Genomic DNA, 26,752 nt, shown 5'->3' with positions numbered 1-26,752 from the left:
ATGTTAATATACCAACCTATTAAAGTACTGAAATCTGTTTTGTACCTTTGAAATACACTGATAACCACCAAATGCACATGGTGATGAGAAAGCCACATGATGAACCAAAGCCCATCACAAGCAGCTTTTAAATAATAACATATATAGATGGAGCACAGTGTCATTCACACAAACACTATCATGGTGAGACTCATTAAACTGAAATATGCAATAAACATTAATTTAACAACATTAGATGTAACATACAACCCTAATAAACATAACTGATAAGAAAAAAATTAAGAAGAAACATCACATTCAAACAAAATATGAAATGCAACGCATGGAATTCTGGGAAGGTCAGTTTACGGTTTTTCCCTGTAAATTACAGGAACTTACCGTTAACCATTTAACAGGTTTTTACTGTAGCATATGTACAGTTTTTTACCGTTAAAATCACAGTCATTTTTTTACAGTGTACAGTCCGGTAGCCTATGGTCAATATAATAATTTAATTATGTAATCATTTCTATAATAATTAATATAACAATTTCTTAATTCAAAATAAAATATTAATGAATCCCTGATAATCCCGGGTTGCTATGGTCACGTAGGTTTGTTTACACATTAAACTCTTGACCACGTGAAAAATATGTCGTTCTCTCAAGATGACCCCTCCCGGGCACCGTAGTTTTGCACCAAAAATACCTTCATATCTAGCTCCGAAGATTTGAATCAAATGATTCTCGACACGCGCTCCAAAGATCCATTTCGTATTAAAAGATTCAAAATTGTTGTTGAAACTTCGTGAAGCAGTGCGCCGATTCAAAATGTAACCATCAATACATGAGAGAGCACTTATTACTTGAGTGTTGCGGGACAGCTGAATAACCTCTCTGCTTTAGGGAGAGTTGTATTTGCTGTAATGGAGAAAATTAGTGTTATTAAATGAGGTCAGCCAGTTGAAGCGCAGAGAGAAGGCACTTCAACTAGAATCTTTAACTGTCAGTTCTTATATTAATTATAATAACAGTTCATCTGTCTACATGTGCGAAAATGATCGAAACATGTCATCGTTGAAAATCCAAATCAGCGTTATGCGAATGCAGACAGTTTATGTGAATATAAGCGTGGACTTTCTTGATTTCTTAAGTGCAAATAAAAGAAATCACAAAACTGGTTGAATGGAAAGCCATAAATATATGATTAGGAAATGGTGCCTCGAAGCACCCAAGGTGGTTCCTGACCATTCTTAATAAAAGGGTTCCTCCAGGAACCGTTAAAGTTCCTCAGAGAACCACCCCTTTTAAAACGGTGCCTAGAGGCTCTACAGAGGGTTCCGCCAGTGGCAAAGTGAAGAACCCCAAAAGGTGCCTCCAGGAACCTTTAGTTTTTACAGTGTAGGCCAATAGGACTGAATAAATCTACATTTGGATTTGAGATGTCAGACGGAAGATTTGGGACAGTGACGGTGGATATTTTCCATCCAGATGCGAAGATGAGCAACACAGGAAACTGACAGTTTAAAGCAAAACCAGATGTTTAGAGACCATTTAAAGAGAAAGAGCAAGCTTTCCAATTAGAAATGGGACCAGCTGTCATTATATACATGCATACATACATATAAATGACATCTGTCCCATTTTAATAACTACTATGTACCTCTTTTATAAGGTTTTACAGCTGCTTGTGGTGAACATTGAACATTTACATTGTCAAATATTTATGAATCCTGATGGTCCTATGATTCAACAACACTACACAGAGTTTGTTATTATTATTATTAATTTAATTTGGTAATTATTGTTAATAATAATTATTAATATTTTTTATTATTTGTTATATATTAATATTATTATTATCATAATCATTAAAAGTAATCATGCATCTGTTTTCAGTGTCAACTTTGTCTCACAAATTGTAAAGAATTTATTTGGGATTTTTAAGTAATTTCTCTTATTTTAAGTATATCTCATTAGTATCATCGACAAAAGAACAAGAAAATGACTGATGCATTTATACAAATGTCACAGTAATCATATTTTGCATTTTACAAGCCTAAGCTGAAAAAAACCCTTAACCCAGGAATGTACAATAACAAACTCTCTGTGACAAGCCAGCATTGTAATTCTTTGGCACAGAACCTTTTATTCCTGCACTTTTATTCGTTCAGCTCCTGTGAGTCTGTTCAAGGCCTCTAATGAGTCTCTGTTGATCAGGACATTTTGTGTTCGCTCACACAATTACAGGGCGAATGCCAATAACTTCTCTCTCTCTCTCGCTCTCTCTCTCTCTCTCTCTCTCTCTCCCCCTGTAATAAAGAGAAAAGGACTTACTCAGCTGTTGGACGTTGTTATGAATTTGCAAGCTACTCCTCTTGCTGCCTGGGAGAGAGAGAGGGAGAGAGAGCCAAGATTGAAAACAGACCCTCGTACTCTGTGTGTATGTGTGTATGCACCATACGCCGCTATTGACACACCTTCCCTTCACCAAAACCGCACTTTATTCCATTGCATTTTCCATTTCTTCGCTTTGGCTCGAGCACTTCTCTGCCCTGAAAACAACTTTCTCTCCTCTTTTTGTTTCTCCTTCTTTTCTTCTCTTCAGCTGGGCACTTCATTGTGAGAGCTGCCAAAGTCCTTCTCATTTCCCTGCGGCTCGTGTTTTCAGCGAAACAGAAACAGGCGACTGTTGCTGAGGAGTCCTGGCTGGGCTCGTGTTGTTGTGGGTTTCTTCAGGTCTAGCGAACCTCTGGAAGACAGACGCCGCTGCGTTCAGCCTCGCTCTCAAGAGTTCTCCACACGGTACGGCTGCTTTTGTTTTCAGGAAACTGTCATTGCTTTTTCATAGCTCTGCAACTGCCGTTCAAATGCTTGGGGTCCATAAGGACGCATTAAATTGATCAAAAGTGACAGTAAAGACGTTTATAATGTTACAAAAGATTTGTATTTCAAATAAATGCTGTTCTCTTGAACCTTCTATTCATCAGAGAATCATGAAAAACAAAAAGTGTCACCATTTGCACAAAAATATAAAGCAGCACAACTATTTTCACCATTGATAGTTCTCAGAAATGTTTCTTGAGCAGCAAATCAGCATATTAGAATGATTAAAGATCATGTGACACCGAAGACTGGAGTAATGATGCTGAAAATTCAGCTTTGATCACAGGAATAAATTATTGTTAAAATATATTAACATACAAAATAGTTATTTAAAATTGTAATAATATTTCACAGTTTTTACTGTGTTTTTAATCAAATAAATGCAGCCTTGATGAGTAGAAGAGACTTTTTAAAAAACTACAGTTCCCAAACTGATTGTATTCTGAATGTGAAGAGCAGCTCAAATCATTTGATGAGAAATGTTTGAGTTCCTATTGACTTTTGAGTGCAGTCAGCAAATCTGAGCACAGTTTGAGACATTGCTGAGATTCCTCTGAAACCTTAGAAGAGACACATCTGAGATTACCAGGGTCTTTTATTTTCAGGAGAAACGGGATACATCTATATAAGCTTGTTTCCACCAAGGAATAAAAATGTGAGATGTAAACTCAGAATTCAGAGAAAAAAGTCGGAATTATGAGATATAAAGTCAGAATTATATCTTTGAATATAAACAGAATTATAAACTCAGAATTGTGAGATATAAAGTCAGAATTATGAGATATAAATGTAGAATTTTGAGACAGAAAGATGTAAACTCACAACTGCCAAGTAGAAACGAATAATTCTGGGGGGAAAAGGCTTTTTTCATTCATTTTCATTTTTATTCTGTGGCAAAAAATCAAAATAAAAAAATAATTCTGAGTTCGTATCTTGCAATTCTTCTCAGAACTGAGAGTTTATATCTTGCAGTTCCGAGTTTATATCTCTAAATTCTGTCATTTGTTTTCTCAGAATTCTAAATTATAATCTCAGAATTCCGAGATAAAAAGTTTCATTTTTTAAATCCCAGAAATGGGCTTTTACAGACTTCAGCAAAAGTCTCCCTTTGCAGAAATAATTGAGACATTAAAGAGATCTGATCTGTGATTTTTTGTATGTTTTATTTTTGGATGTGGATGTAGCTGCGTTGGGTTTAGTCTGTGCTACCTTTGTAGGGATGTTAGTTTTACTATCGAGTGAGTGAGTGAGTGAGTGAGTGAATGAACCCTGCTGTGGTTATTTGACTAAATAAACAGATCTGCTGCCCAACCTCCTTTCCGTCTGAGACCCTGGAGACTCGAGCTTTAGCTCCATCCCTCCCTCCAGCAGCTGTTTGAGCGAGCGCTACAAAACCAGAGATCACAGACGAGGAGAGAACTTAGCAAGAGCGCAGGCTTTTCCTAGACATGCTTTTGCTCTGACGTCCAGGCGTCTGCTGAAGGTAAGAGACATGTTCGGATTCGAACGCACAGCTTTCGCTTCTGTCTGCTCTCCTGGAAGTCCTGGGGGTTTTGCTTCATGAGGTTTTGGGAAAATCCCTTTAAATATCTTTTTGGCAAACGAGTTCCAGGAGAAACAAAGTAGCAGTGACTTTTTCCAGAAGTTAGAGGGTTTCGATATTAGACTGAACTTTGTTTGGAGAATTTCACCTCATTTGTAACCCTTTTAGAAAGTTCTTGCACGTTCCGTCACTAGGATGTTTGTTTTCATCCAGATGTTGGCAATGATAGACAGCCATTAGAGGTTTTGTGGGATTTATCTCATGCGAGAGATGCTGTATCTCCTTTCTGTGAGCTTTTGTTTAGGAAGGGCCGGTTTCTGCTGTTTGTTTGTGTCGCATTTGAAGGAGAATGCGCTGAATTCAGCGAGAGCAAACGGATCTGTGATTTACAGTGTGTGTTTGAACACCTTTACACACGGTGAAGACTGTAGAGGTGTTTGTTTTCTCGTTTGACGAGACGTGTGTTGTAATGTGGTGCTGATGGTTTGTTTGAACGCTTCTAGTGTCATTGAAACTCTCTCTGTGCTTTCTCAGCGGTCGTCTTGTTTGTGTGTGTCGTATAATGGCATTTAAAGGCAGACAGCATTCCAGAATCCAGCTGTTTATGTTCGTGACTTTTATCATTCGCTGCTTACAAACATTGTGATAAAAGCATAAAGCGAATGTCACATAGTTTAGATCACTATGACGAACCTTTGTCCCCAAATAAGCTCTAAAAGATGCACAGAAAGAGAGCTATATTTGAACAGAAATATATAAACTACATAATATAATATATAATAATAATAATTTATTAATTAAAAAATTATTAAATAAAAAAAATAATTAATGTATTTGCATATGTAAATATACAAATACATAAATAATTTATGAGTAAATATAAAATATACATATATAGTTATATATTATATAAATTATATATATTATATAAATATAAATGATCAAAATACTACTACATTGTATACTATGTAAAATAATGATATGATATATTTTATGTTTATTATAACATATGTAAGTATAATGATCAAATTATATATTTATGTTTTTATATAAATATAAAACCAAATAATTTTGTGTAAATATATATATATATATATATATATATATATATAAAATTATCAATATACTACTACATTGTATACTATGTAAAATAATATGATATATTTTATGATATTTATTATAACATATATAAGTATAATTGCCAATATAAAATATAGTAGTATGATGCATAGTACATATAACAATGATATATTTTATGGTAAAAAAAAAAAAAAAAATTATATATATATATATATATATATATGAAAAATACATAAATAAATAGTTTATGTAAAATATAAATATAAAATATAATATTTATATATTATATATTACTATAAAATATAAAATATACATTTTATATATAATATTAAATTATCAATATACTGCATTGTACATTATATAAAATAGTGATATATTTATAATATTTATTATAACATGTATGCTATAAACTATTAAATACAAATTGTATATATAAATATTAAATGATCAATATACTACTACATTCTATAGTATATACAATAGTGATATATTTATGATATTGTATATATAATTACTGAACAATTATATATACAATATCATATAATTAATGAATAATGAATAATTAATGAACATGTGTATATAATTATTAATATAGCACTATACTTTAGTGAAATAAGATATAAGAAGAAATAAGATATATGCACAATAAGCACAGTGTTTACAAAAATCTGTTGTGCATGAGTTATTTTGCACATTTATTTTGCAGTGCAGCCCAAACATTAGTAGTCGGAGGTGGCTGTGGTTCACTGGCACAGATGCTTATCTGAAGCAGGACTTTGTATTTATTTCGGTCAGTCAGGGCTGTAAGTCACACAGATGTTCAGCAGCTGATATCCGTTTCTCTCGTATGTGAATGCGCCGGTACAGAAAGTCCAGTTACTCATGTGTTTCTGTGTCATGAGGAGTTTGCTGTAATTAGTCACGCATGTGAGTAAGACGTGAGCGATATCTGCGATGGGACTGTCAGGAGTCGAAATCGAGTGGTTCTCGTTGGGACGGACAGACAGAGCCACTGCTGAGTCACCAGCTGTTTCCTGACCCCCTCATCTGGGCCGCATACCAGTACCATGAAAAATGTGCTCCCCATTAGCAGCGGATGAGTGGAGTGTCCACATCATCACAAACACTTACAGAAAGTACGATTTTGAGCATTTGAGCATTTTTAAATAAATAATTAAATTTGTTAGTTGTTTATTTGAAAGGGACAGCATAGAATAACTGTTAATAATTAATCTTTTTTTTAATTAATCAATTTTGATAAGCAGATTATCTTATAGGATTTGTACTTGGACTTTTACAAAGAACCTAAGAAATATGACAACCAAGAAAGAGTTTAAAATATACAATGATGTTTAAAAAATTATTTATTTTAAAATAAAATTATTGAATAAATTAATTCGTTAATTTAAAAATTTATTTTACATCATTTTAAAAAACAAATTGGTAAATTCAGTTTAATTCTTTAATTCTGCTAGATGACAATAAAGTTAAAAACCCTAATGAAATGTTTGTTGTTTGTTTGTTTGTCTTTGGTTAGGCACCTAAAAATAACCTAAAGAACCTAAGAAAAATAACAAACAACAGTCTAAAATGTAAAACACAATAATGCAATGTTTTAAAAAAAATATGTATAATTTTTAAATATATATTTATTACATTCAATTTTGCAGTACATTTCATTGGCTCTGTACAATTAGTCTAATCTAATCTTTAAAAAAATATTTATTTAATTTTTTTTCTTTTTTTCTTTCTTTGTTAACAACTTTTTTCCCCCTGTGCATAGGCACTATAAGTAATTTATTGGTAATCATTAAGATGGTTTGGGGATGAGGCCAATATCATCCACCATGCACTATAAAAAGTGATAAGTTGACTTAACTTAAAAAAATTGAGGAAACCCATTGCCTTAACATTTTTAAGTAAATGATAATTTAAAAAATAAGTTAATTGAATTGTCAAGTTCACTTAACTTTTAAAAAAAAATTATTATGTACTTAATCATTTTAAGGCAACGGGTTTCCTCAATCTTTTTAAGTTAAGTCAACTTATCACTTTTTACAGTGTGGTGTTACAATGGTATCATATCCTAAAAAGGTTTTATTGTTTTATTTCCATTTTATTTCTTTGCAAATTGCCCAAACATACATACATAAATAAAGTAGTAGCCTATTATTCTGCCATTTCCTAAACACTATTTTATTTCTGTTCATTTGGCAGACATTTTATCTAAAGGAACTTTATGATCAGTTCATGCTTTTCCTGGGACTCAAGCCCATGACCTTGGTGTAACTGGTGCCATGATCTACTGCTTGAGCTACAGGAAAGCTTGGTGTTGCTATGGTAAATGTCCAGAAAAACCCACAATAAATGGCAAAGAATCATGGTATTAGCAAAGCATCAGTCTAAGTCAGATTTCAGTCTCCTTCAGCACTCGAGCAGAAGTTTTTCTTTTTTCATCAGGCTGAAGCTCCTTCACTCGTTCACTCAAGTGTGTATTTAATCGTCTGCATCCTGCGGTTAATGACCGCCAAGATTACAGCATAACGATGACCAACGACTATTATAAGAATGCAGAAAGAAAAACAGATGATGCTGTCTTCATCAATCTCAATGAGCTGCGTTTCTGCTGTCTCTCTGCACTCAGGCCAGGTCAAACAGAGACACAAGGAGACAGTGTTGGGTTCGACTGAGAAAACCAGCTTAGGAGACCAAAAAAAAAAATATTATCAGACCTTCTTTAGATAACTAGTTCTCTTTGGGAAAGGCAAAACACTGTGTGTGTTTGCATTGGCATGCATGTATGAGTGTTTGTGTTGGGTTTTCATAGTAATGCAAAGTGTTTCTGTTTCCAACTCTTCTGATTATGGAGATGAATCTGTCATTCCTGTTTGGGATCTGTGTCTGTTTCTCATGGAGATATGTGAACGCAAAAGTAGTGTGCTTGTGTAGTGTGTAGTGTTAGATCAAATTGCATTCTCAGTGTTGCCACAAGGAGCGCTATAGACGTGTGTAAACCACAATAATGGCAAAACTGTGACAACAATGCAATAGTTACGTTTTCATCCAGAGCTGCAAATTAAACTTGTATATTAAAAAATGTAAATATCACATAACATATGTGCAAATAAAGCACCGTTCCCTCCCATGTATTCAAGAGAACATAACTTTAACTTCTTGAGAAACTGGTGTTAAGTATCAGTAAAAAAATAATAAATAGTTCCACTGTAACAAGTCACAAACATATGACAATTTTTTCTCAAAATAATAAGTGAATAAAAGTGCACAGATGCAATAACAGTGTTATTTTAGCATCACTTGAGATTTTATAGTTTTTATTAATATATTTTAATTAATTGAATTTTATTATTATATTTTAAATTTTATGATATTATTTGTTTTATTAATATTTTGAATGCATTTTTATTTTCATTTTGTTTTAGCTTTTTGCGATTTTGTCTTTTTTAGTTTATTTTTCTTCTTATGTATGTCTATATCGTTTTAATTCATTTATATTTCAGTTTTAGTTATTTTAGTACATCAGGTTAAACTAAATAAAAATGAGAGATATTGCCTTGGAGACTACCTGCAATAAAACATTTTTCATATTCTGTTTTATTTCAGTTAACATTTATTTCATTTCAAGTAACAACTTTTTTAATGGTTTGAATTTTCATTCATTTAGATTTTTTTTTTTAGTAACTATTGTAACCCTGTTAACAAACACTGTCATGTTTTCTGAAGTTTGGGAATGCAATCATGTGAGACAATTATACCAAATAAAACAATATTTGAATTGATATGCGATGAGATTGGTTCGATGGTTAGTTAATCTGCTGAGGCAAAGTCACATGAGGTTTTTGTTACCCTCCTCAATGTGAGTGCATATGTTTTTATGGACATTTTATGCACAGCTTGCCATTTTTATATGTGAAATCCCAAAATTGGTATAAAAATGTGTGGATGGAAAGAGCTGATGAAGTATGTATAATGAGACTACATGCTTGCAGTGTGTCGAGTGTGTTTCTGGTCTTATGCTCTTCATCTCTCCAGCACCGCAAGAATGTCACTGCCACTTCCTTATCCTTCATTTCCGTTCTTGTCTCTGGTTTAAGCTGTAATCATGTAAAGCTGTCTCTCTCTCTGATGTGGGAGTGTCAGACGGGTTGTTTAGAGAGCATGGGGTTTGGTTTGATGAGTTCGTGTTTTTAACAGGGTTAGTTGATGACATTGTCTTTCAGAGTCATTCTGGCTTCGGCTTTTTGAGTCATTGTTTATTAGTTCTGTTTACTAGGCAAGAATCACTATACTGTTGCTCATAGTCAAAGTTGGTCTTTTGAGAACTTAATTTTTGTGAGTAATAGAAGCATTTTCACCTGATTTGATCCGACTTGATTGTGCAGGACTCATGTCTGGCTAGACAATAAGGATTAGTTTTACACTACAACAACTTACAAAAAACGGAAAAGTCATTCCAATTCAACTTCCTGTATGTTGTTGCCAGTTCAGTTGAAAATCCATGACAAATTAAAATGTCAATTAAAATCCATGGCAAACAATCACGTAACAATTCTACATGATGTTAAAAGAGATACGCTCCTGTCGGTCGTAAACACACTGATCTTCTGACGCTGTGTGACGTAGTGTCATAGTGCTTCATCGCGCCCTTAATGTCTTCCACGGCTGTGTTTTGGACGGGGTCTGAAACTCCAGATGTGGCCAATAGCTTCAGGCTGCAGTTTTTCCCCGTTCCTCGGCATCCGGAGCGGAACTTTCTGGCATTCTGGTGACGTCTCTCTGGCCCATGATCTGCCTCAAAGTTATAAACACCACTATAAAGTCAAAATTGTGCAGCGCTTTGGAGAATTACGAGAAACCGGGAGAAAAAGACGGTGAACTTTAACTTGTGGAGTTGCTTGTTTAATGTGGGATCTTTCCAAATGCTGTTTTTCCATAGCAATTCATCCCTAATGAGTTGAGAGAAGAGAAGGGTTAATGTGAGTGATGCTGGCCTCCCACATCTCAAACACACACACGCTCAGCACTGATTTCAACACTCCTCACGGATGCAGTCTGAAGCCTCAGACACGCTGCTGTCATCCATACAACATAAAAACAAACCTGACCCTGAATCAACTCATGAGATGACAATTCAGAGATTCTGCTGTTTTGTTGTTCCTTCTAATTGTTCCAACTTAACAGTGTTATTTTAGTAATAATCACATACTGTGATACATATTTTTTGAATTTTTTAATTAGATTTTATTTTTATATTTTCTGTTTTAGTTTAATTTTAGGTATTTTTTATTTATTTTTTTTGTCATTAAACGGTGAAACAGACATAGAAACATCACTTCTTATATAGTTTTTATTCATTTTATTTATTAGATTTATTTTATTTTTTTTACTTATTGTAGTCCTTCAAGTAAAACTAAATGGGAATAAGAAATGTTGCCTTGTATGTCACGTCCTCTGTCGTGTGTGTCTTGTGTTCCCGCCCCTTGTTTCCAAAAAATAGTCTTTAATGGGCAAGGCTAGGCTAGGCAAGGCAAGGCAAGGCAAGGCAAGGCAAGGCAAGGCAAGGCAAGGCAAGGCAAGGCAAGGCAAGGCAAGGCAAGGCAAGGCAAGGCAAGGCAAGGCAAGGCAAGGCTGAGACAGACAGGAACACCGGGAAGTAACAAGTAGACCAGACGACAACTAACTAAACAGGCAGGAACTAAATACACATGACAATCACTGATAACTACTAAAACACGGCTGGACAACACTTAACTAATAATAACACTTAACAAGGACAGGAACAAGACCAAATATGGAAACAAGGGGCGGGAACACAAGACACACACGACAGAGGACGTGACATTGTAAACTGGCTGAAATTAAAGTTTACATTTTTTGTATTTTATTTTATTTCAGTTAACGTTTTTTTTTTTTATGGTTTTAGTTTCAGTTTTAGTCAACGATAATAAGTTTATTTTTTAGATTTTCTGTTTTCACATTAATTTGGGTAAAATATTTTAGTAATTTTGTTGTGTTTTTGACATTATTAATATTTAGTTTTTATTTAATACTTTTTTATTTTAATACTTTTAGTTATTTTTGTACTTCAAGTTAAACTAAATGAAAACGAGAATATTGGCAAGTAGAAGAACGTTGAAAGTTTGTTTTTAATATTTCATTTTATTTCAGTTAACTTGTATTTTATTTTAAGTAATTAGCATTTTTTTTTAATTTTTTTTAGATAACCATATTAACTCTGTTTTATAAGTGTGTGGCTATTAATTGTTTTTATGACACAACGGTCAAAGAAGAGAAGATGAAACTTTATTAAAATTAATTTATGCAATTATAAGGATGTGAATGATTTTGACTAGAAACCCATAATACCAGTTATTCCGACATGAATGCAGCATTAGACTTAGTTTTTAAATATAGTATTTGCTTAAATCTCTATTCATTTATTCACTTTCATTCCAGTATCATTAAGATCATCACACCTATGAAAAAGTAGCATAGTATTACCATTATTTTTTATTATTTGAAGTACCTTATAGATGCATAATGGCACATAAATATGCTAATAATTTAGTACCATACCTTCTCAACACTGAGCATTCATTCATTTTTAGGTGAATTGTCAGAGTTAAGAGACACAAAATCTCTTTCCTGCATTTTCAGTTTCTCTGTATCTTGATGTTACAATCCCTTGACGCCTTCAAACACTACAAAAACATGTTTCTGTCAGTGTTAGACTCATAAACAGCTCGAAAACAGCGGTTTGTTGCTTTGCAAAGCCAGCAACACCTTTTTGTATTTCACAGCTTGATGTGTGAGAAGGAAATCCAACACTTACATATTGAGAGAAACCAGAATACAGATTTGTTGTTTGATAGCGACGGCTCTTTATTACAGTATATGCTTAAGATGCTTTGAAATTAAACCATTGAAGCTCCATTATTCAGCATTCTTGACTAATTTTCGACGTGGAAAGAAGGAAATCCTGCAGGTCTGCTGAGACGACAGAGTGTGAGTTGGTTGTTTTCATCTTTATATTCACTTTAGAAGATGAGATCGGCTCAAAGCTACTCTCTGTTGACCGAAGTTGAGTGAGAGGGTGATTGGAAAATATCCTGCAGGTCTGTTGTGGTTTTAGGTAGTGGGAAACCAAACTACCCAAGGATAACCTTGAAAGAGACAGACAGTGTTGGAGGAACAATGTGAAAGGGCTGCAAGATAGATGTGAGGTTTTGATGAAAGAGTCTGTCGAAAAAGGGAAAGAAAATGCTTCTCTGTTCATCTCATCATCATATTTTTTAAATAAAAATATAGACATATTAAAAATTAAATAATAAAAATGACAATTTTGTTGTTTATTTTAACAACAGAATTACTAGAGCTTTAACTAAAAGGAAAACAGAAAATACAGAAATAAAATTTAGTTCAAAACATTAACAAAACTGTAATACATGTCGCTGCAATTAGTTATAACAACTTTAAATTCGTTGAGATATAATATCAAACTTAACTAAACTAAACTAAAGTTATATAAAAAATAGAATTTATATCAAGCACGAACACTTACTTTTTTAAGCTGACATTATTATTTATTTTAATTTTGAATTAAGTTGCGATAAATAATCATGGCAATAATTTTTTTTACAGTGTGGCGTATCATTATCACTAGTATGTGTGTTTGTTATTTTACAGCAGCTTTAAATATGATTTATCCAATCAGATATTAGAGCCGAAACAGTACATTTAATAAAACAGCTTGAAATGGGAGTAGATGTTGTTCTGGACAGTGGGAAACTATGTTGGGAATGCTTTGTTTTTTATTTTCTTCCTTCTTTCTTTCTGCACTTCGTGTTGGAAATTACACAAATGTTTTGGGCTTTAAAAAAAGGCAAATAAAAAAATCCAGCGTTGATATTTTAATTGTTGTATCTGTCTATCTATCTATCTATCTATCTATCTATCTATCTATTTATCTATCTATAACTTTTCAATTATATATCTTTTAATTATATAATCACATTTTTATTCCAATGTGTTGTTGAAATATAAACATTCAAATTATGGCTTTTATAAAAAAACTTAAAAATAAAAATGTCATCAATAACAGGTTAAGTAAAATATAATGAATATGTAATATAGTGCGTATATTTAGCAAAAAATGAGTTATTTCTTTTCTAGCCAGATTTTTCAGTTGAATATTTTTGGTACATCTCTAGTAAGGTCTTCGCTTTATATGACGGATCTTAACAGGACTCATCTAAGATTGCAAATGGGTGTTTTTAGCCTCTCTTTTCCATTGTAAAGTTAAATTAAGTCTGAAAGCTGCAAAAAGTGTGTCGTTCCTTAAGGGAGTTGATGGGGGTTTGGGGATCGACTGTCTCATCATCCCGGGGGAAAACTGGGATAGAAAAAGAGAAACATTTATTTTAACAACGACACTCTGGATCAGTTTTCCCACAGCCTGAGCCAGAAGTTGAGCTCTGGGTGGGCAGATCCTAAAGCATCGCCCACCTTTAATAAATGCTAATCGAGAACAGGAAGACGGGATGAGAGTTATGAGTGTGTGTGCACGTGTAGGAGCTGGACGTCCTCCAGACCGATAACCATCTCTGTGTTTGGCCCCAGACCATGCTGCTTTTTCATAACTAGCGATAAGAGCCTGTGAACCTTTTGTACTGTGAGATTAGCTGTGATGAATGGTTTGGGGTCGGTCCTCTCGCTGTGGGATTTATGGTCGTCCAAGAGCAGGAAGTGCTCTTGAAGACCATTAGAGCTCCATACGCTCATCGAAGCTGCTGACTGCGTCTGAAAGGTGTTTGCACAGAGGAAAATGTTGTTGCTCTGAAGTCTTCAAGGGATTGTTCTCCCCAAAATGTTTATTTTGCCGTCATTTACTCCAAATTTGCGCAGCTTACTTTCTTCTGTGGAAAAACGTCTCTGTTTGTTAAAGTCAATGGGGCCCGATGTTGTTTAAACCCCAAATGTCTTCAAAATCTCTTCTTTTAAATTTCCACAGAAAAATACAGGTTTGAAATGACATGAGAGTGTATCAAAATATCATAGAAATGGCCAAACTATGCCCTAGCAACCACCTAGCAGTAACAACCAACCACTTAGAACACTTTAGCAACAACCTGGGACACCATAGCAACACCCCAGTGCCCTAGCAACCACCTAGTCTGAAAGTTGACAAAGTCTGAAAACCATTTAAATCATTTAAAAACACTACTTAGGACTTCCTAGCAACAATACAGAACACCATAGCAACACCTTAGCAACTGTTCAGCATCATGATATCAACCCAAAATACTATAGGAATTGCCAATTATGTTCTAGCAACCACATAGCAATATCAAATAACTACTTAAAACACCCTAGTAACAACATGGGACATCATAGCAACACCTTAGTGCCCTAGCAACCACCTAGCAACATCAAAAAACACTTAGAACACCCTAGCAACGACCTGAAACACAAGCAACTGGCCAGCATCGTGTTATCAACTCAAAATACCATCGGAATGACAGAGAAATGCCCTTGTTAAAAAAACAAACCCTTAAAACACCATATTAACAACCTGGGACATCATAGTAACACCCTAGTGCCCTAGCAACCACCTAGCAACATCAAACAACCACTTAGAACACCCTAGTAACTGCTCAGCTTCATGCTGTCAACACAGAATACAACAGGGATGGCCAAGCAAATCCCTAGTGCTGACACATCCCCACCCCCCATTGGTCGATATTCCCATATTGCGGTTTTGTTGTACTGGGAATATGATGTCTCATCACCACATGGATTGGACAGCAGCGGACACACAGTGTGTTTTGCAACATTTAAGGAGCTCCGGCTGTCTGATTCGAGGGGGAATTTGGGACCATTTTGTTCATGTGTGTGTGTTATTCCTGGTCTTGGAGGTCTGCGTGTCTCTCACACACCCACGCTGAATCTCTACACATGTTCCCGAACACCCACAGGAAGCAGGAGGCCCTGCAGCTGAATGCAAAGAACAACATCAGAAATTGTTTCTTCTCTCAGCGCCTTTGTTTTTCTTTTTCCCCTTTTCTTTCAAGGCTGTGTATGTTTCCCAGGAGCCCTTACAGAAGAACAGACAGCAGTTTTGGTGCTGAAGTGACTTTTCCCCCCTCAAACTGGCTCCTGCTTCATCAGTGCAGCGCTGGCAGATGTTTAAGGAAAACAATCTCCCGTATAACGATAATCTCAGCGGAGACGAGCAGCTCGGGGGTAGTTTAAATGGGTGCAAAAGCGACGGTCCTCGCGGAAGCTGTGTGACGTCTGGTGGGAATTCTGGGATTTAGCTGTTGTGTCACGAAATGACACGTTTGAGAGTGTTAGCAGGAGTCCGGGATGCTGGGAAGGGTCAGACGAGCACGCCTTTCCCATCCCAACATCCACACACACACACTCTAAAGACACTCAGTAGACGCCACATCTGTTTACATGAAGCAAACCAGCATGTCACATTACTTGAGGCAGCCACTCAGAACAGCATAGCAATGCCCTATCATTCATCCAAAACATCTTTAATCTGCATAATAACAGCACTATTAAACTCTCACACCACCCTAGCATTGGCATAGCAACACCCTGGCAACCTTCCAGAACACTTTAAAAAACACACAGCAACACTCTAAAATGTTTAGAATGCCGTAGCAATGGCACCCTAAAGGCTAAAATGCTTCAAACATCTTAGCAGCTGAACACCCTGGTAACCACCAAAAACATCTTAAAAACCACATAGCAACACTAAAATGCATACAATGCCCTGGCAACCACCCACAACATCTTATAAACAGCATAACAACACTGTAAAATGCTTAAACCGCCTTAGCAACTGTATAGCAATGCCCTGGCAACCACCCAGAACACCTTATGATCAGCATAGCAAAACTCATAAGTGCTTAAATACCTTAGCAACTGTATAGCAACGCCCTGGCAGCCACCCACAATACCTTATAAACAGCATAACAACACTCTAAAATGCTTAAACCGCCTTAGCAACTGCATAGCAATGCCCTGGGAACCACCCAGAACATCTTAAAAACCACATAGCAACACTTTAAAATGCTTAGAATGCCCTGGCAACCACCCACAACACCTTATAAACAGCATAACAATGGTCTAAAATGCTTAAACTGCCTTAGCAACTGCATAGCAATGCCCTGGCAACCACCCAGAACATCTTAAAAACCATATAGCAACACTCTAAAATTCTTAGAACAACCTGGAAACCACCCAAAACACCTTAAAAACCACATAGCAACACTCTAAAATGCTTCATACATCTTAGCAACGGTATGGCAACACCCTGACAACCACCCATAAACCTTAAAAACCACACAGCAACTCTCTAGAACGCTTAAACCCCTTAGAAACTGTATAACATAGCCCTGGCAATCACCTAGGACAACTTGAAAACTCATAGCAACGTTCTAAAATCCTTAGAAAATCTTAGCAACTCTATAGCAACGCGCTGGCAAAAATACAGAATACCTTAGAAATGCATAAGAATGCTTTTAAATGTTTAAAACACCTTAACAACTGCATAGCAACGCCCTCGGGTATGCTGTGATCTCAGCTGCAATCATAAATGATTTCTGGCTTTTTGATGCTACTTTAGCCGCTATTTCTGCTGATGTTGAAAGTCAGCAGTGCCAGACGTGGGTCGAAAACAATGGCAACATTAGATTTTCCTTGTATTCTGCAGCATTATTGTTTTGCATTGGTTCTTTTGAGCAATCTGACGGCTCCTGCATGAGTCTGCGCTGTCTCTGACGCAGTTTGGCCGCGGTCAAGCTTTTCTAGAGCCCAGAGAGACGTTAGCATGAAAAAGAGGCCATTCTGACATGGACGTCAGCCTCATTCTGACCTCTCTCTTTCCTTTAGAGTTACCGTTCTTTAGTCTTTCATATTCTTCTTTTTCTGTGTTTTTTAGCCAGTCTTTCTCTTTCTCTCCCTCTGAAAGGGTTTGATTCAGAGCTCTTTTCATTGCTGGGCTGCTTGGCAGCGAAATATTCCACCGTATTCATCTCGCCTTTTTTTCAGACGTTATGTTTTTTTTCCTGGTGCTCTTGGTTTCACAGCAGCTTTCAGAGGATTCAGCACATTATAAAACTAGGAAACAAGCTGCAGCTCACAAACCTGGTGCAATGACTGTTTGATTCTTTCATAGTGCTTTTATGCATCTACAGATGGTGTAAATGGTTCATTCATTTATTTACATGATGGACATCCTGCAGCGTTTGTGCTCCAGACATGAAATTAAAAATAAATTATTTTATTTTATTTGTTAAATGGCTCCAGATATCACATGTCTCGTTGAGAATAAGTTTGTTGGTTATTTTATTTTATTTCCCTTAAAATTTATTTACATTTAATTTTACATTTATATACATTTGATTAAATTCATGCATCTGTTGTGCATTTCAATAGTTAGTTCATTTACTCACAATCATGTTGTTCCAAACCTGTATATAACTGACATATTGCTTTTTGCTGCTTGCCATTGTTCCTAATGTCTAGTTTAGTGTTTCATGCTAGACTGAATGTTGCATTGTTTGGCATGACATCAGGGCTGAGTATATGAATGAGTACAAAAATAGTAAATGTTTGAATGAGTGTCCTGCAGTGCGGCCTTGCACTGTAAGAAAAAGTGATGGAAAAACAGAAAAGGTACTGGTCATTTTCAGCCAGAATATTTCCTTTAACTCTTAAACTCAACAAAATGCAACGCGTAACTCAAAAACAGATACAACACCTGTGAAGACTCAATGCAGGAAATGATCATATTAACACAGTACATTGTGCCCTATTTTTACAGTGTTTTCTTGAATGTGTAAACACGACTCCTGGGGTCTCTGAGTGCGTCCCCTGTGTATTGGAGATCATGAGAAAGTTTCCAAGTCTTTTCTGGGAATACACACTGGACAAACTCCTCCTAGAGCAACTATAACAGCACTCGAGGCTCCTCGTTTTCTTATACGTCGCTCCTGAGGGACCGGCAGCACTTTATGAAGTACATTTTTCCTCTGGCAGTATATTAGGCATGAGAGAGATGCAGGATTTGTGTGGGATGCTTGATTTTGATTGCTTCGGTGAGATAGTGCTGAGAGTTTTAAAACACACAATAGCACATTATTGCTTCCTTTTTATTGCCTTGTCGGAAAATGTTTTCAGTATGGTGCATCTGCGTTAAACAGCATCAGATCTCACAGTTAACCAGTGGAGTAAATTCTACAACCAAAAATATAATATAGTGAATATTGACGTTGTTAAGGCAAGACACCCCAGGTAAATAGACTACATTAGTTTTCTGAAATGTTATGTTTAAATATGAAAATGAGGCATTATCTAATTAAATATGCACTCGCTTTTATACATTTTCAGAAAATAAATCTGAACATTGGATAAAGCCAGGTTCAAAATTCTTGTTTGACTTTGTTGACATATAATAGTTAAAGGTTTTTATAGAAGGGATTTTGGATCTCTTCTTTCGTCACTGCATAAATCAGAAAATACTGTCAACAGCCAGAAAAAACAACATGTTTACCTTGTTTTTAGGAATAAAATGTTATATAAATAATTGTGAATGATATATGAACAAATCCCTCTGTAAAAACTTCCAGAATATAGATAGGAACAAAACTGTAAAGTTTGGTGTGTGTAAGTGCTGCTGAACTAGAGAAAAATCTCAGAGAAGATACGTATTGTAATTGAAAACTACAGATGCAAATAGATAAAGTGCAGTGAAATTAACACTTATAAGTGTATTTTGGATGATTTCTTTCAAAAAGTCTGAAAGAAAACCAAAATCTCAAAACTCTAATGTTGTGTCTTGCCTTAAGGTCAAGTTTATTAGAGTAGGAGGATGATTTCTTATTGAAAGCTATCTGCTTTATTTCATGAAGCAACTCTTTAATCGTCTTGCTAAAAATAGTCATGATTAGATCACCCTGCCGAACATCTTTTACGAGTTAAGAACATTTATCCAGTTACGCATTTCACTCTTTTTCCAATGACTCCCTCGAAGGATTCCTCCTCCGTTTTTTGTTCTCCGCCTCTTCTCTACGATATGTTCTTCCGCCCTCTCTAGTTTTCCCACCCTGGTTTTGCACCCAGTGATCCAGCTTTAACTGTTTCCAGACCTCTAAAACACCCACCCCCACTCCATCTATCCGTCCGTCCATTTCCACCCACAACAACCCCTATACGATTAACCCTAGTGTTTACTTACACACACACACACACACACACACACATCCTGGAGGATTTGGGTCTTTTGTGACCTCTGGCCTCTGTGAATGATCTCTAGAACACCTTGAAAGGGATCAAATCTCTCATAATTAGAGAGATCCTATAAACTGTAATGTTTATATGCAGTTTTAGAAGCACTGAAAGATACTCACATGCATTTTGGAAATAAATAGTGCTAGAGTATTAAATATTACAGACTTTGGTAACACTTAATTCTAATGTGTCCTTGTTACACGTTACATATACTTACTATTATAATAACAATAAATTATGCTTAATTGCATACAAGTAACCCTAAACCAAACCCTAATCCTAACCCTAACCATATAATAAATACATATTACTCAGTACTTAAATGTATAATTACACTGTAACAAGGACACCTTAAAATATAGTGCAACCTAGGCTTTTATCTAGCTTTTCAGACATCTTTATTATTACTATTAGTGCAGATAATAATGTTACCAAACCTCTAAGTATTAACACTAACCAGCATTATTTTAGTATCACTGATATACTGTTGTTGTTGTTTTTTTCACTTTAATTTTAGTTGAGATTTTAGTAATTTTGTTCTGTTGTTATTTTGAAATGTCCATACAGTTTTATTATTTTGTATTTATTAGTTTACTTTTTATTTATTAATTTATTTAATTTGAGTTATTTTACTACTACTTAAAAGTGACTTACTTTAGTACTTTTATTTTATTTTTATTTCATTTTTTTTTTTTTGTTTGTATAGTTTCTCTAATAACACTATTAATGTTGATTTTGTGCATTGTCCCGCAGCATTGATTTTATTTTATTTTTAATTTATTTTATTTTATTTCTGTTTTTATTATGCCGTTGTTTTGTTGGGATGCTCACTGTGACCACAGTAGATGCCAGTGAATGTGCCGCACTGAAAAATGCAACAATAACAGCGTTTGTGAAACATGCTACTGTTTGTGTGCAGTGAGGCATGTGTGTCCCTCTCTGAAGCCTGTGTGAGAAACGACCCGTGTGTTATTCCACAGTGCTGGACACACGGGAGGCACATCTAGTCAAAGTTAAAGATCCTGTCATGGAAATACAGTTGTAAACTCGTGACTGCACGAGTTTTTAAAAGGACTTCACTAGAGGAATTTGTCACACTTGAGTGAATTTTCTCTTTTGTAAAAATAAATGTTGAGGTGAGTTTGGTTAGATTGCTGTTTCCTTTAGCTTTGAGGCGAATCAATCCTGAGTTGTTTTCCTTCCGTCTGCAGAGTCTAAACGTGTCCTGCTCTGGAAGACAGCATGAAGAGTTTCAGCCGGTACCAACTGACTGCCATGACAACAGGTAACAGACTAAACAAACCCCCAAAATAATGTTACTATCAAGACTTAGCCAAATAAACTCAAACCTAAAGCTCAGTATATTCTGCACATGACTCATTTAATGTACAACTCAGAAGGCTTTCTTTTACTGCTTATTTCACACTTTCAGTTATTAAAAACAAACTGTGCCAGATGCAAATAGATAAAGTGTAATAAAATAAAAGCTTAAATGTGTATTTTGGATGTTTCTTTCCACTCTTTTGAAACAAGACATGTTATAGAAGCAAAATAGTTTAAAATCTTAAAATTAACCAGTGCTTTGCCTGAAGTGTTTTGCCTTTGATAAATTAGGTTATTGTAATTGAAAAATACAGATGCATATAGATATGTTGTAGAACATTAATGCAATTAAACTTATGCAATGCATGCAAAAGAACTTCAAAATATATGAGAATATGGTTATAATTAACAACAAAAGCTCAGTAAAATGTTCATTCCGAAATTCTCATGGCAGAAACTCCATAAATTCTTTATGCACACCTTGAGTTGTTGTAGAGCGGTATTATTTGAGTGAAGCTGTGTTAATCTGAACGCTGGTTTGTGTGCAGGTTTGCTCCTGCTCTGTCTGGGTAGCTCAGGTCTGGAGCTCAATCCCAGCGTCTCTCAGGTGGTCCTCTCCATCAACTCCTCCTTCAGCATCACCTGCTCCGGCTGGAATAACGTCACCTGGCGCTTCAAACGGGAAGAGAAAGTTCCGGAGTTCCACGTCGAGAAGCAGAGTTCCTCCTCCAGCGTTCTCAGTCTGGAGCAGGTGACGTGGAGACACACGGGCATTTATGTGTGTTCGGAGAACGGGACAGACGAGACCAGAGAGGTGGCTGTCTTTGTGCCTGGTAAGAGCTCATGAAAAGATTCAAAACTAGTTCATTTGTGAATGGCCTAACTACTAGCAGGTCGAGTTTAAAAAAGTGCAAAGGTAAAAACAACAGATATCATTTATTTGAACGTTTGAACATTAGAAACGTTAGAAATGAAAACTTTTTAGGTAGTTTTCAATGTGATTTTCTCATTCATATTATGCCGTTTGATTTATTTACCTTCCATATTCATTCGTTTAGTTTTTTCATTTATTTGTGTATTCATTGTTCCTCAAATCGATTCTTTTGTTCATTCACTCGTGCATTCATTCCTTTACTGATTCTAACAATGATTTGTTTGTTCGTTCACGCACTCATGCGTTCATTCATTTGGGGATTCTTACATTGATATAATGAAGTCATGCATTCATTCATTTATTTATTATTTCTCATATTGATTTCTTCGTTCATTTACTTATGCATTTATTTATTAGATTCTCACAGTGATTTATTTGTTCATTCACTAATGCATTCATTCATTTATTGATTTTATCATTGATTTGTTTGTTCACTCACTCATACGTTCATTCATTTGGTGATTTTCACACTGATTTAATGAAGTCATCCATTCATTCATTATTATTACTCATATTGATTTGTTCATTCATTCAGTTATGCATTTATTTATTTGATTCTCACAGTGATTTATTCGTTCATTCACTGATGCATTCATTCATTTATTGATTCTCTCATTTATTTATTATTTTCATTAATTCTCACATTAATTTCTTTCATTCATTTAATAATTCTTACATTAATTAGTTAATTAATTCATTTACTTACACATTCATTCATTTATTGTCAAAATGATTCATTCTGTCATTCACTCACACATTGATTCACTCACACATTGATTTTTTTTTCACTCACACATTAAATCATTTTTTAATTCTCACATTAATTTATTCATTCACTCATGCATTTATTCTTTTATTATTCTCACACATCCATTCATTTATTAATTCCATCCATTTGATGCTTACATTGATTCATTTGTTTATTTATTATTTCATTTACTTATTGATTCATTTGTTCACACACACACACACACACACACACACACACACACACACACACACACACACACACACACACTTATTCACTGATTCTATCCTCCTCAGATCCTGAGGTGTGGTTCCTCGAGAACGATCATTTAATGGTGACTAAGACGAGAGAGGAAGGCACGATCCCATGTCTGGTGACAAATCCCTCCATAAACGTCACGCTGTACGAGAGAGACTCAGAGGTAATGGTGGAGGGTTCGTACAACCCCAGCGTGGGCTTCACCGCCGCCCTGGAGGACAGAACCTACAAATGCAAAGGAGAGCTGAACGGAGAGGAGAAAGAGTCTATCGGTTTCTACGTCTTCAGTATATTTGGTACCTTTGCATCTTGATCCAATACTTTTTAATATTATTAAAAGGGTCTTTTTTGCTCATATGTCATTGCTGATATTTTCAGTAGTGCTTTAATTATCAACTTTGTCTCAAATGTTCAAAACAGACTAAAAAGAGTCACTACTCATCATCCAGTAAAAGTATAGAGCAATAAAATATTGAGATTATTGTCTTTGCAAATGTGAGCTGATGACAAAAGTTTGCTCTCCATTTAATCTCATTATTTTCTTTACTGCCAAAAATGTCTTGTACAGTATTTCAATACAAATATCTAAATATTCTTAAATCAAGATCACATTTACTTGATAAACAAAATGACTTGCGATATTCTTGTTTTCAGGGAAATCTATCAAAATTAAATGATTTTTGCTAAATTCAAGGGGAAACAAGATTATTTTTCTGACCCCACTATTTTTTTTTTTTTTTTGTCTTGTTTTCCAGTACAAATACATGAACATTCTCAAATCAAGATACATTAACTTAAGAAGCAAAATGCCTTAAAGGAACACTCCACTTTTTTTGGAAATATGCTCATTCTCCAACTCCCCCAGAGTTAATAAATTGAGTTTTACCGTTTTTGAATCCATTCAGCCGATCTCTGGGTCTGGCAATAGCACTTTTAGCATAGCTTAGTATAGATCATTGAATCCGATTAGACCAGTAGCATCGCGTTCAAAAATGACCAAAGAGTTTCAATATTTGTCCTATTTAAAACTTGACTCTTCTGTAGTTATATCGTGTAGTAAGACCGGCGGAAAATGAAAAGTTGCGATTTTCTAGGCCGATTTGGCTAGGAACTATACTCTCATCCCGGCGTAATAATCAAGGAACTTTGCTGCCGTACCATGGCGGCAGCAGGCGCAGTGATATTACGCAGCGCCTGAAAGTAGTCCTCAGCTATATTATAACTAGTTACCTAGCTGGGGACTACTTTCAGGCGCTGCGTAATATGGTCTAATCGGATTCAATGATCTATGCTAAGCTATGCTAAAAGTGCTATCGCCAGACCCGGAGATCGGCTGAATGGATTCAAAAACGGTAAAACTCAACTTATTAACTCTGGGGGAGTTGGAGAATGAGCCCATTTCCAAAAAAAGTGGCGTGTTCCTTTAAGATATTAATTCTTGTTTTCTGAAAAAAAAAAAATTATAATAATAATTAATTAAATTAAAATGGTCTGCTAATGCTTTAATATTACAGACATTTATGATTGTATTTACCATTAATGTATCAACATTACAGGCAATTATTTGCTGTTTTGAGTTAAAACACTTACCATTTTTTTTTCATTTGTATCATGGAGAGAGTCCATGTGTTGCACATCTGTGTCATCATTAACCGGACAGAGTCTCATAAACACATCAGATGATTTGTTTTCTATCAAACAATACCTGTTTTTGTTCTTTCTTTCACACACATGGCTTCAGCTCCCGAGGCTCTGGATCCCTACATCAACGCCTCCAAAACGGTCCTGAAACAAGGCGAGACGCTGAACGTCAACTGCACTATTCACGGCGTGGAGCTCGTCTACTTCTCCTGGGACTTTCCCCACAAAGACGTGAGTGGGCTCAACTCTTTGTTTTCATTATTTTCTCAAGCACTTAGCGCTCCCGTGAGAAGCTCCGCATGTTGAAATGAGCTCAAGATGTGCGGCCACACCTTCGTGAGGAACACGTGTTTTTATTAAGAGATAAATCAAAAACGATGGGGAAAGAAGTGAAAAGTTTAATAAAGACACCAGAGCAGAGATTGTAGTTCTAGTTTATGCACATATGAGGTGGTCTGCTGGTTTTGACCGCCCACTGAACTGGTTTGCTAACTAAACCATAGGTTTGATTTCCTTGAACATTTTCTTCCTCAGTATTTTTGTCTTGTTTTCCAGTACAAATATCAAAACATTCGTAAATCAAGATATATGAGAAGAAAAATTACTTTTGATATAAAGTCAAGTTCTCATTTTTCAAAATTATTCTTAAAACAATTTAAAAAAAAATAAAATAAAAAATCTGCCAATGGGGTGTGAAAAATAATCTTGTTTTGCTTTTATTTCTCTGACATTTTTCTTGTTTTAAGCATAAACTTACTTAATTTTGATACATTTTGCAGAAACAAAATCTTAAGTCATTTTGCTTTTGAAGTAAAACTTATTTTAAGGATGTTTAGATATTTGTACTGGAAAACAAGTCAAAAATACTGAGGAAGAAGATTATTTTTTGCTGTGAATGCAATGCAATTGCTTTGGATAAATAATTAAATGTAAATGCACACCAGTGTAAAAAGTTAAGCAGGTTTTGGGACAAAAATGGCACAAAAATGTGCCTGTAATTCTGTAAGAATGTTTTTGTATATTATATTTTTGAGGTAACATATTCTAATTCTAATTCGGAATTTGTTTTGATAAATGGAAAAAAAAAAAACATTTAACATTAAAATATTTTTATTTATTTATATTATATAATTAAAATCTTTCAAATAATTAAAAAAATTTCAAAAGTAATGAAAATCTGTTTCCAGGAGCAAATATTGCATGCTAATGGAGAAGTTGATTTCTGACACTGAAAACCCCAAATGTTTTGCCCCTCAGTTGGGGGACATTGAGCCCTTGACTGACGTCCTGTCGTCCATGAGCATGCGGTCCTGTCTCAACATCACAGACGTGTCTCTGGCCAGATCAGGACAGTATGTTTGTCACGTGCATGAGGGTGTGCAGGACCAGAGAGCTTCAGCCAGTATTAACATCACTGTACTGGGTAAGAGCTGCACATGCATCACATTTCATGCAGGCCCTTTCACACCGCAGGAACCTTTTCATAGTAATTGTGGAACTACCCACTTTTTGGCGTGTTCGCACCGCGGAAACTAGGAACTGCTTTAATTCCCGGAACTCCGTTTGGAGGAACTAATTAGCTCCTACTTCAGAGTAGGGTCTAAAACAGTTCCATAGGAACTATCGTGATGTAAGTGTACGCTGATTGGCTAAACGCGTACGAAAACGCCCTCACCCGCCATGAATTAAAACGCTGTGTAAACACATACTGTGTAAACATCGCATCAACTTATATTTCGCAAGAATGGAGAACAGCGATAGATGGACGGACGCTGAAGTGCAGGCACTTTTGAACATTTTGAACTCCTTTCCGATCTTTCAAATGACGTCACTGTCGACCGGCTTACGTCACTTCCTAGTCCACTGTCGGTGCGAATGCAACCCTTTAAATGGTACTGGGAATAGTTCGCGCAAAATCGTCCCAGTACTTTAGTACTGTACTTTTAGTTCTGGAACTAAAGCGGTGCGAAAGGGGCTATAGTATAGAATAAAAAGTCTGGCTACTCAAATCAGTGAAAGTCAACAACAGGGTTATTATA

At 35.4% G+C, this 26,752-nt stretch overlaps 1 protein-coding gene across 4 annotated transcripts in view; it reads left to right on the top strand.

The window, feature by feature from the left end:
* The first annotated feature begins 2,393 nt into the window (after positions 1 to 2,393).
* pdgfrb (platelet-derived growth factor receptor, beta polypeptide) overlaps positions 2,394 to 26,752 on the top strand; it is a 49,376-nt gene continuing 25,017 nt past the window's right edge. Inside the window, exons 1-6 of one of the 4 annotated variants that reach the window (XM_058797541.1) lie at positions 2,394 to 2,783; positions 21,021 to 21,094; positions 21,681 to 21,965; positions 23,111 to 23,368; positions 24,814 to 24,944; positions 25,971 to 26,136. In XM_058797541.1, the coding sequence (XP_058653524.1) occupies positions 21,052 to 21,094; positions 21,681 to 21,965; positions 23,111 to 23,368; positions 24,814 to 24,944; positions 25,971 to 26,136 (883 nt within the window). In that variant the 5' untranslated portion in view covers positions 2,394 to 2,783; positions 21,021 to 21,051. Of the gene's footprint in view, positions 2,784 to 3,546; positions 4,348 to 12,445; positions 12,511 to 21,020; positions 21,095 to 21,680; positions 21,966 to 23,110; positions 23,369 to 24,297; positions 24,425 to 24,813; positions 24,945 to 25,970; positions 26,137 to 26,752 lie in introns of those variants that run through there. The other 3 variants (XM_058797540.1, XM_058797542.1, XM_058797543.1) reach the window with 3 other exon arrangements.

Source organism: Onychostoma macrolepis, chromosome 14 (assembly GCF_012432095.1).
Source record: "Onychostoma macrolepis isolate SWU-2019 chromosome 14, ASM1243209v1, whole genome shotgun sequence".
NCBI lineage: Eukaryota > Metazoa > Chordata > Actinopteri > Cypriniformes > Cyprinidae > Onychostoma > Onychostoma macrolepis.
The sequence above is the reverse complement of the archived record's forward strand: the minus strand, read 5'-3'. Positions and strand labels throughout refer to the sequence as shown.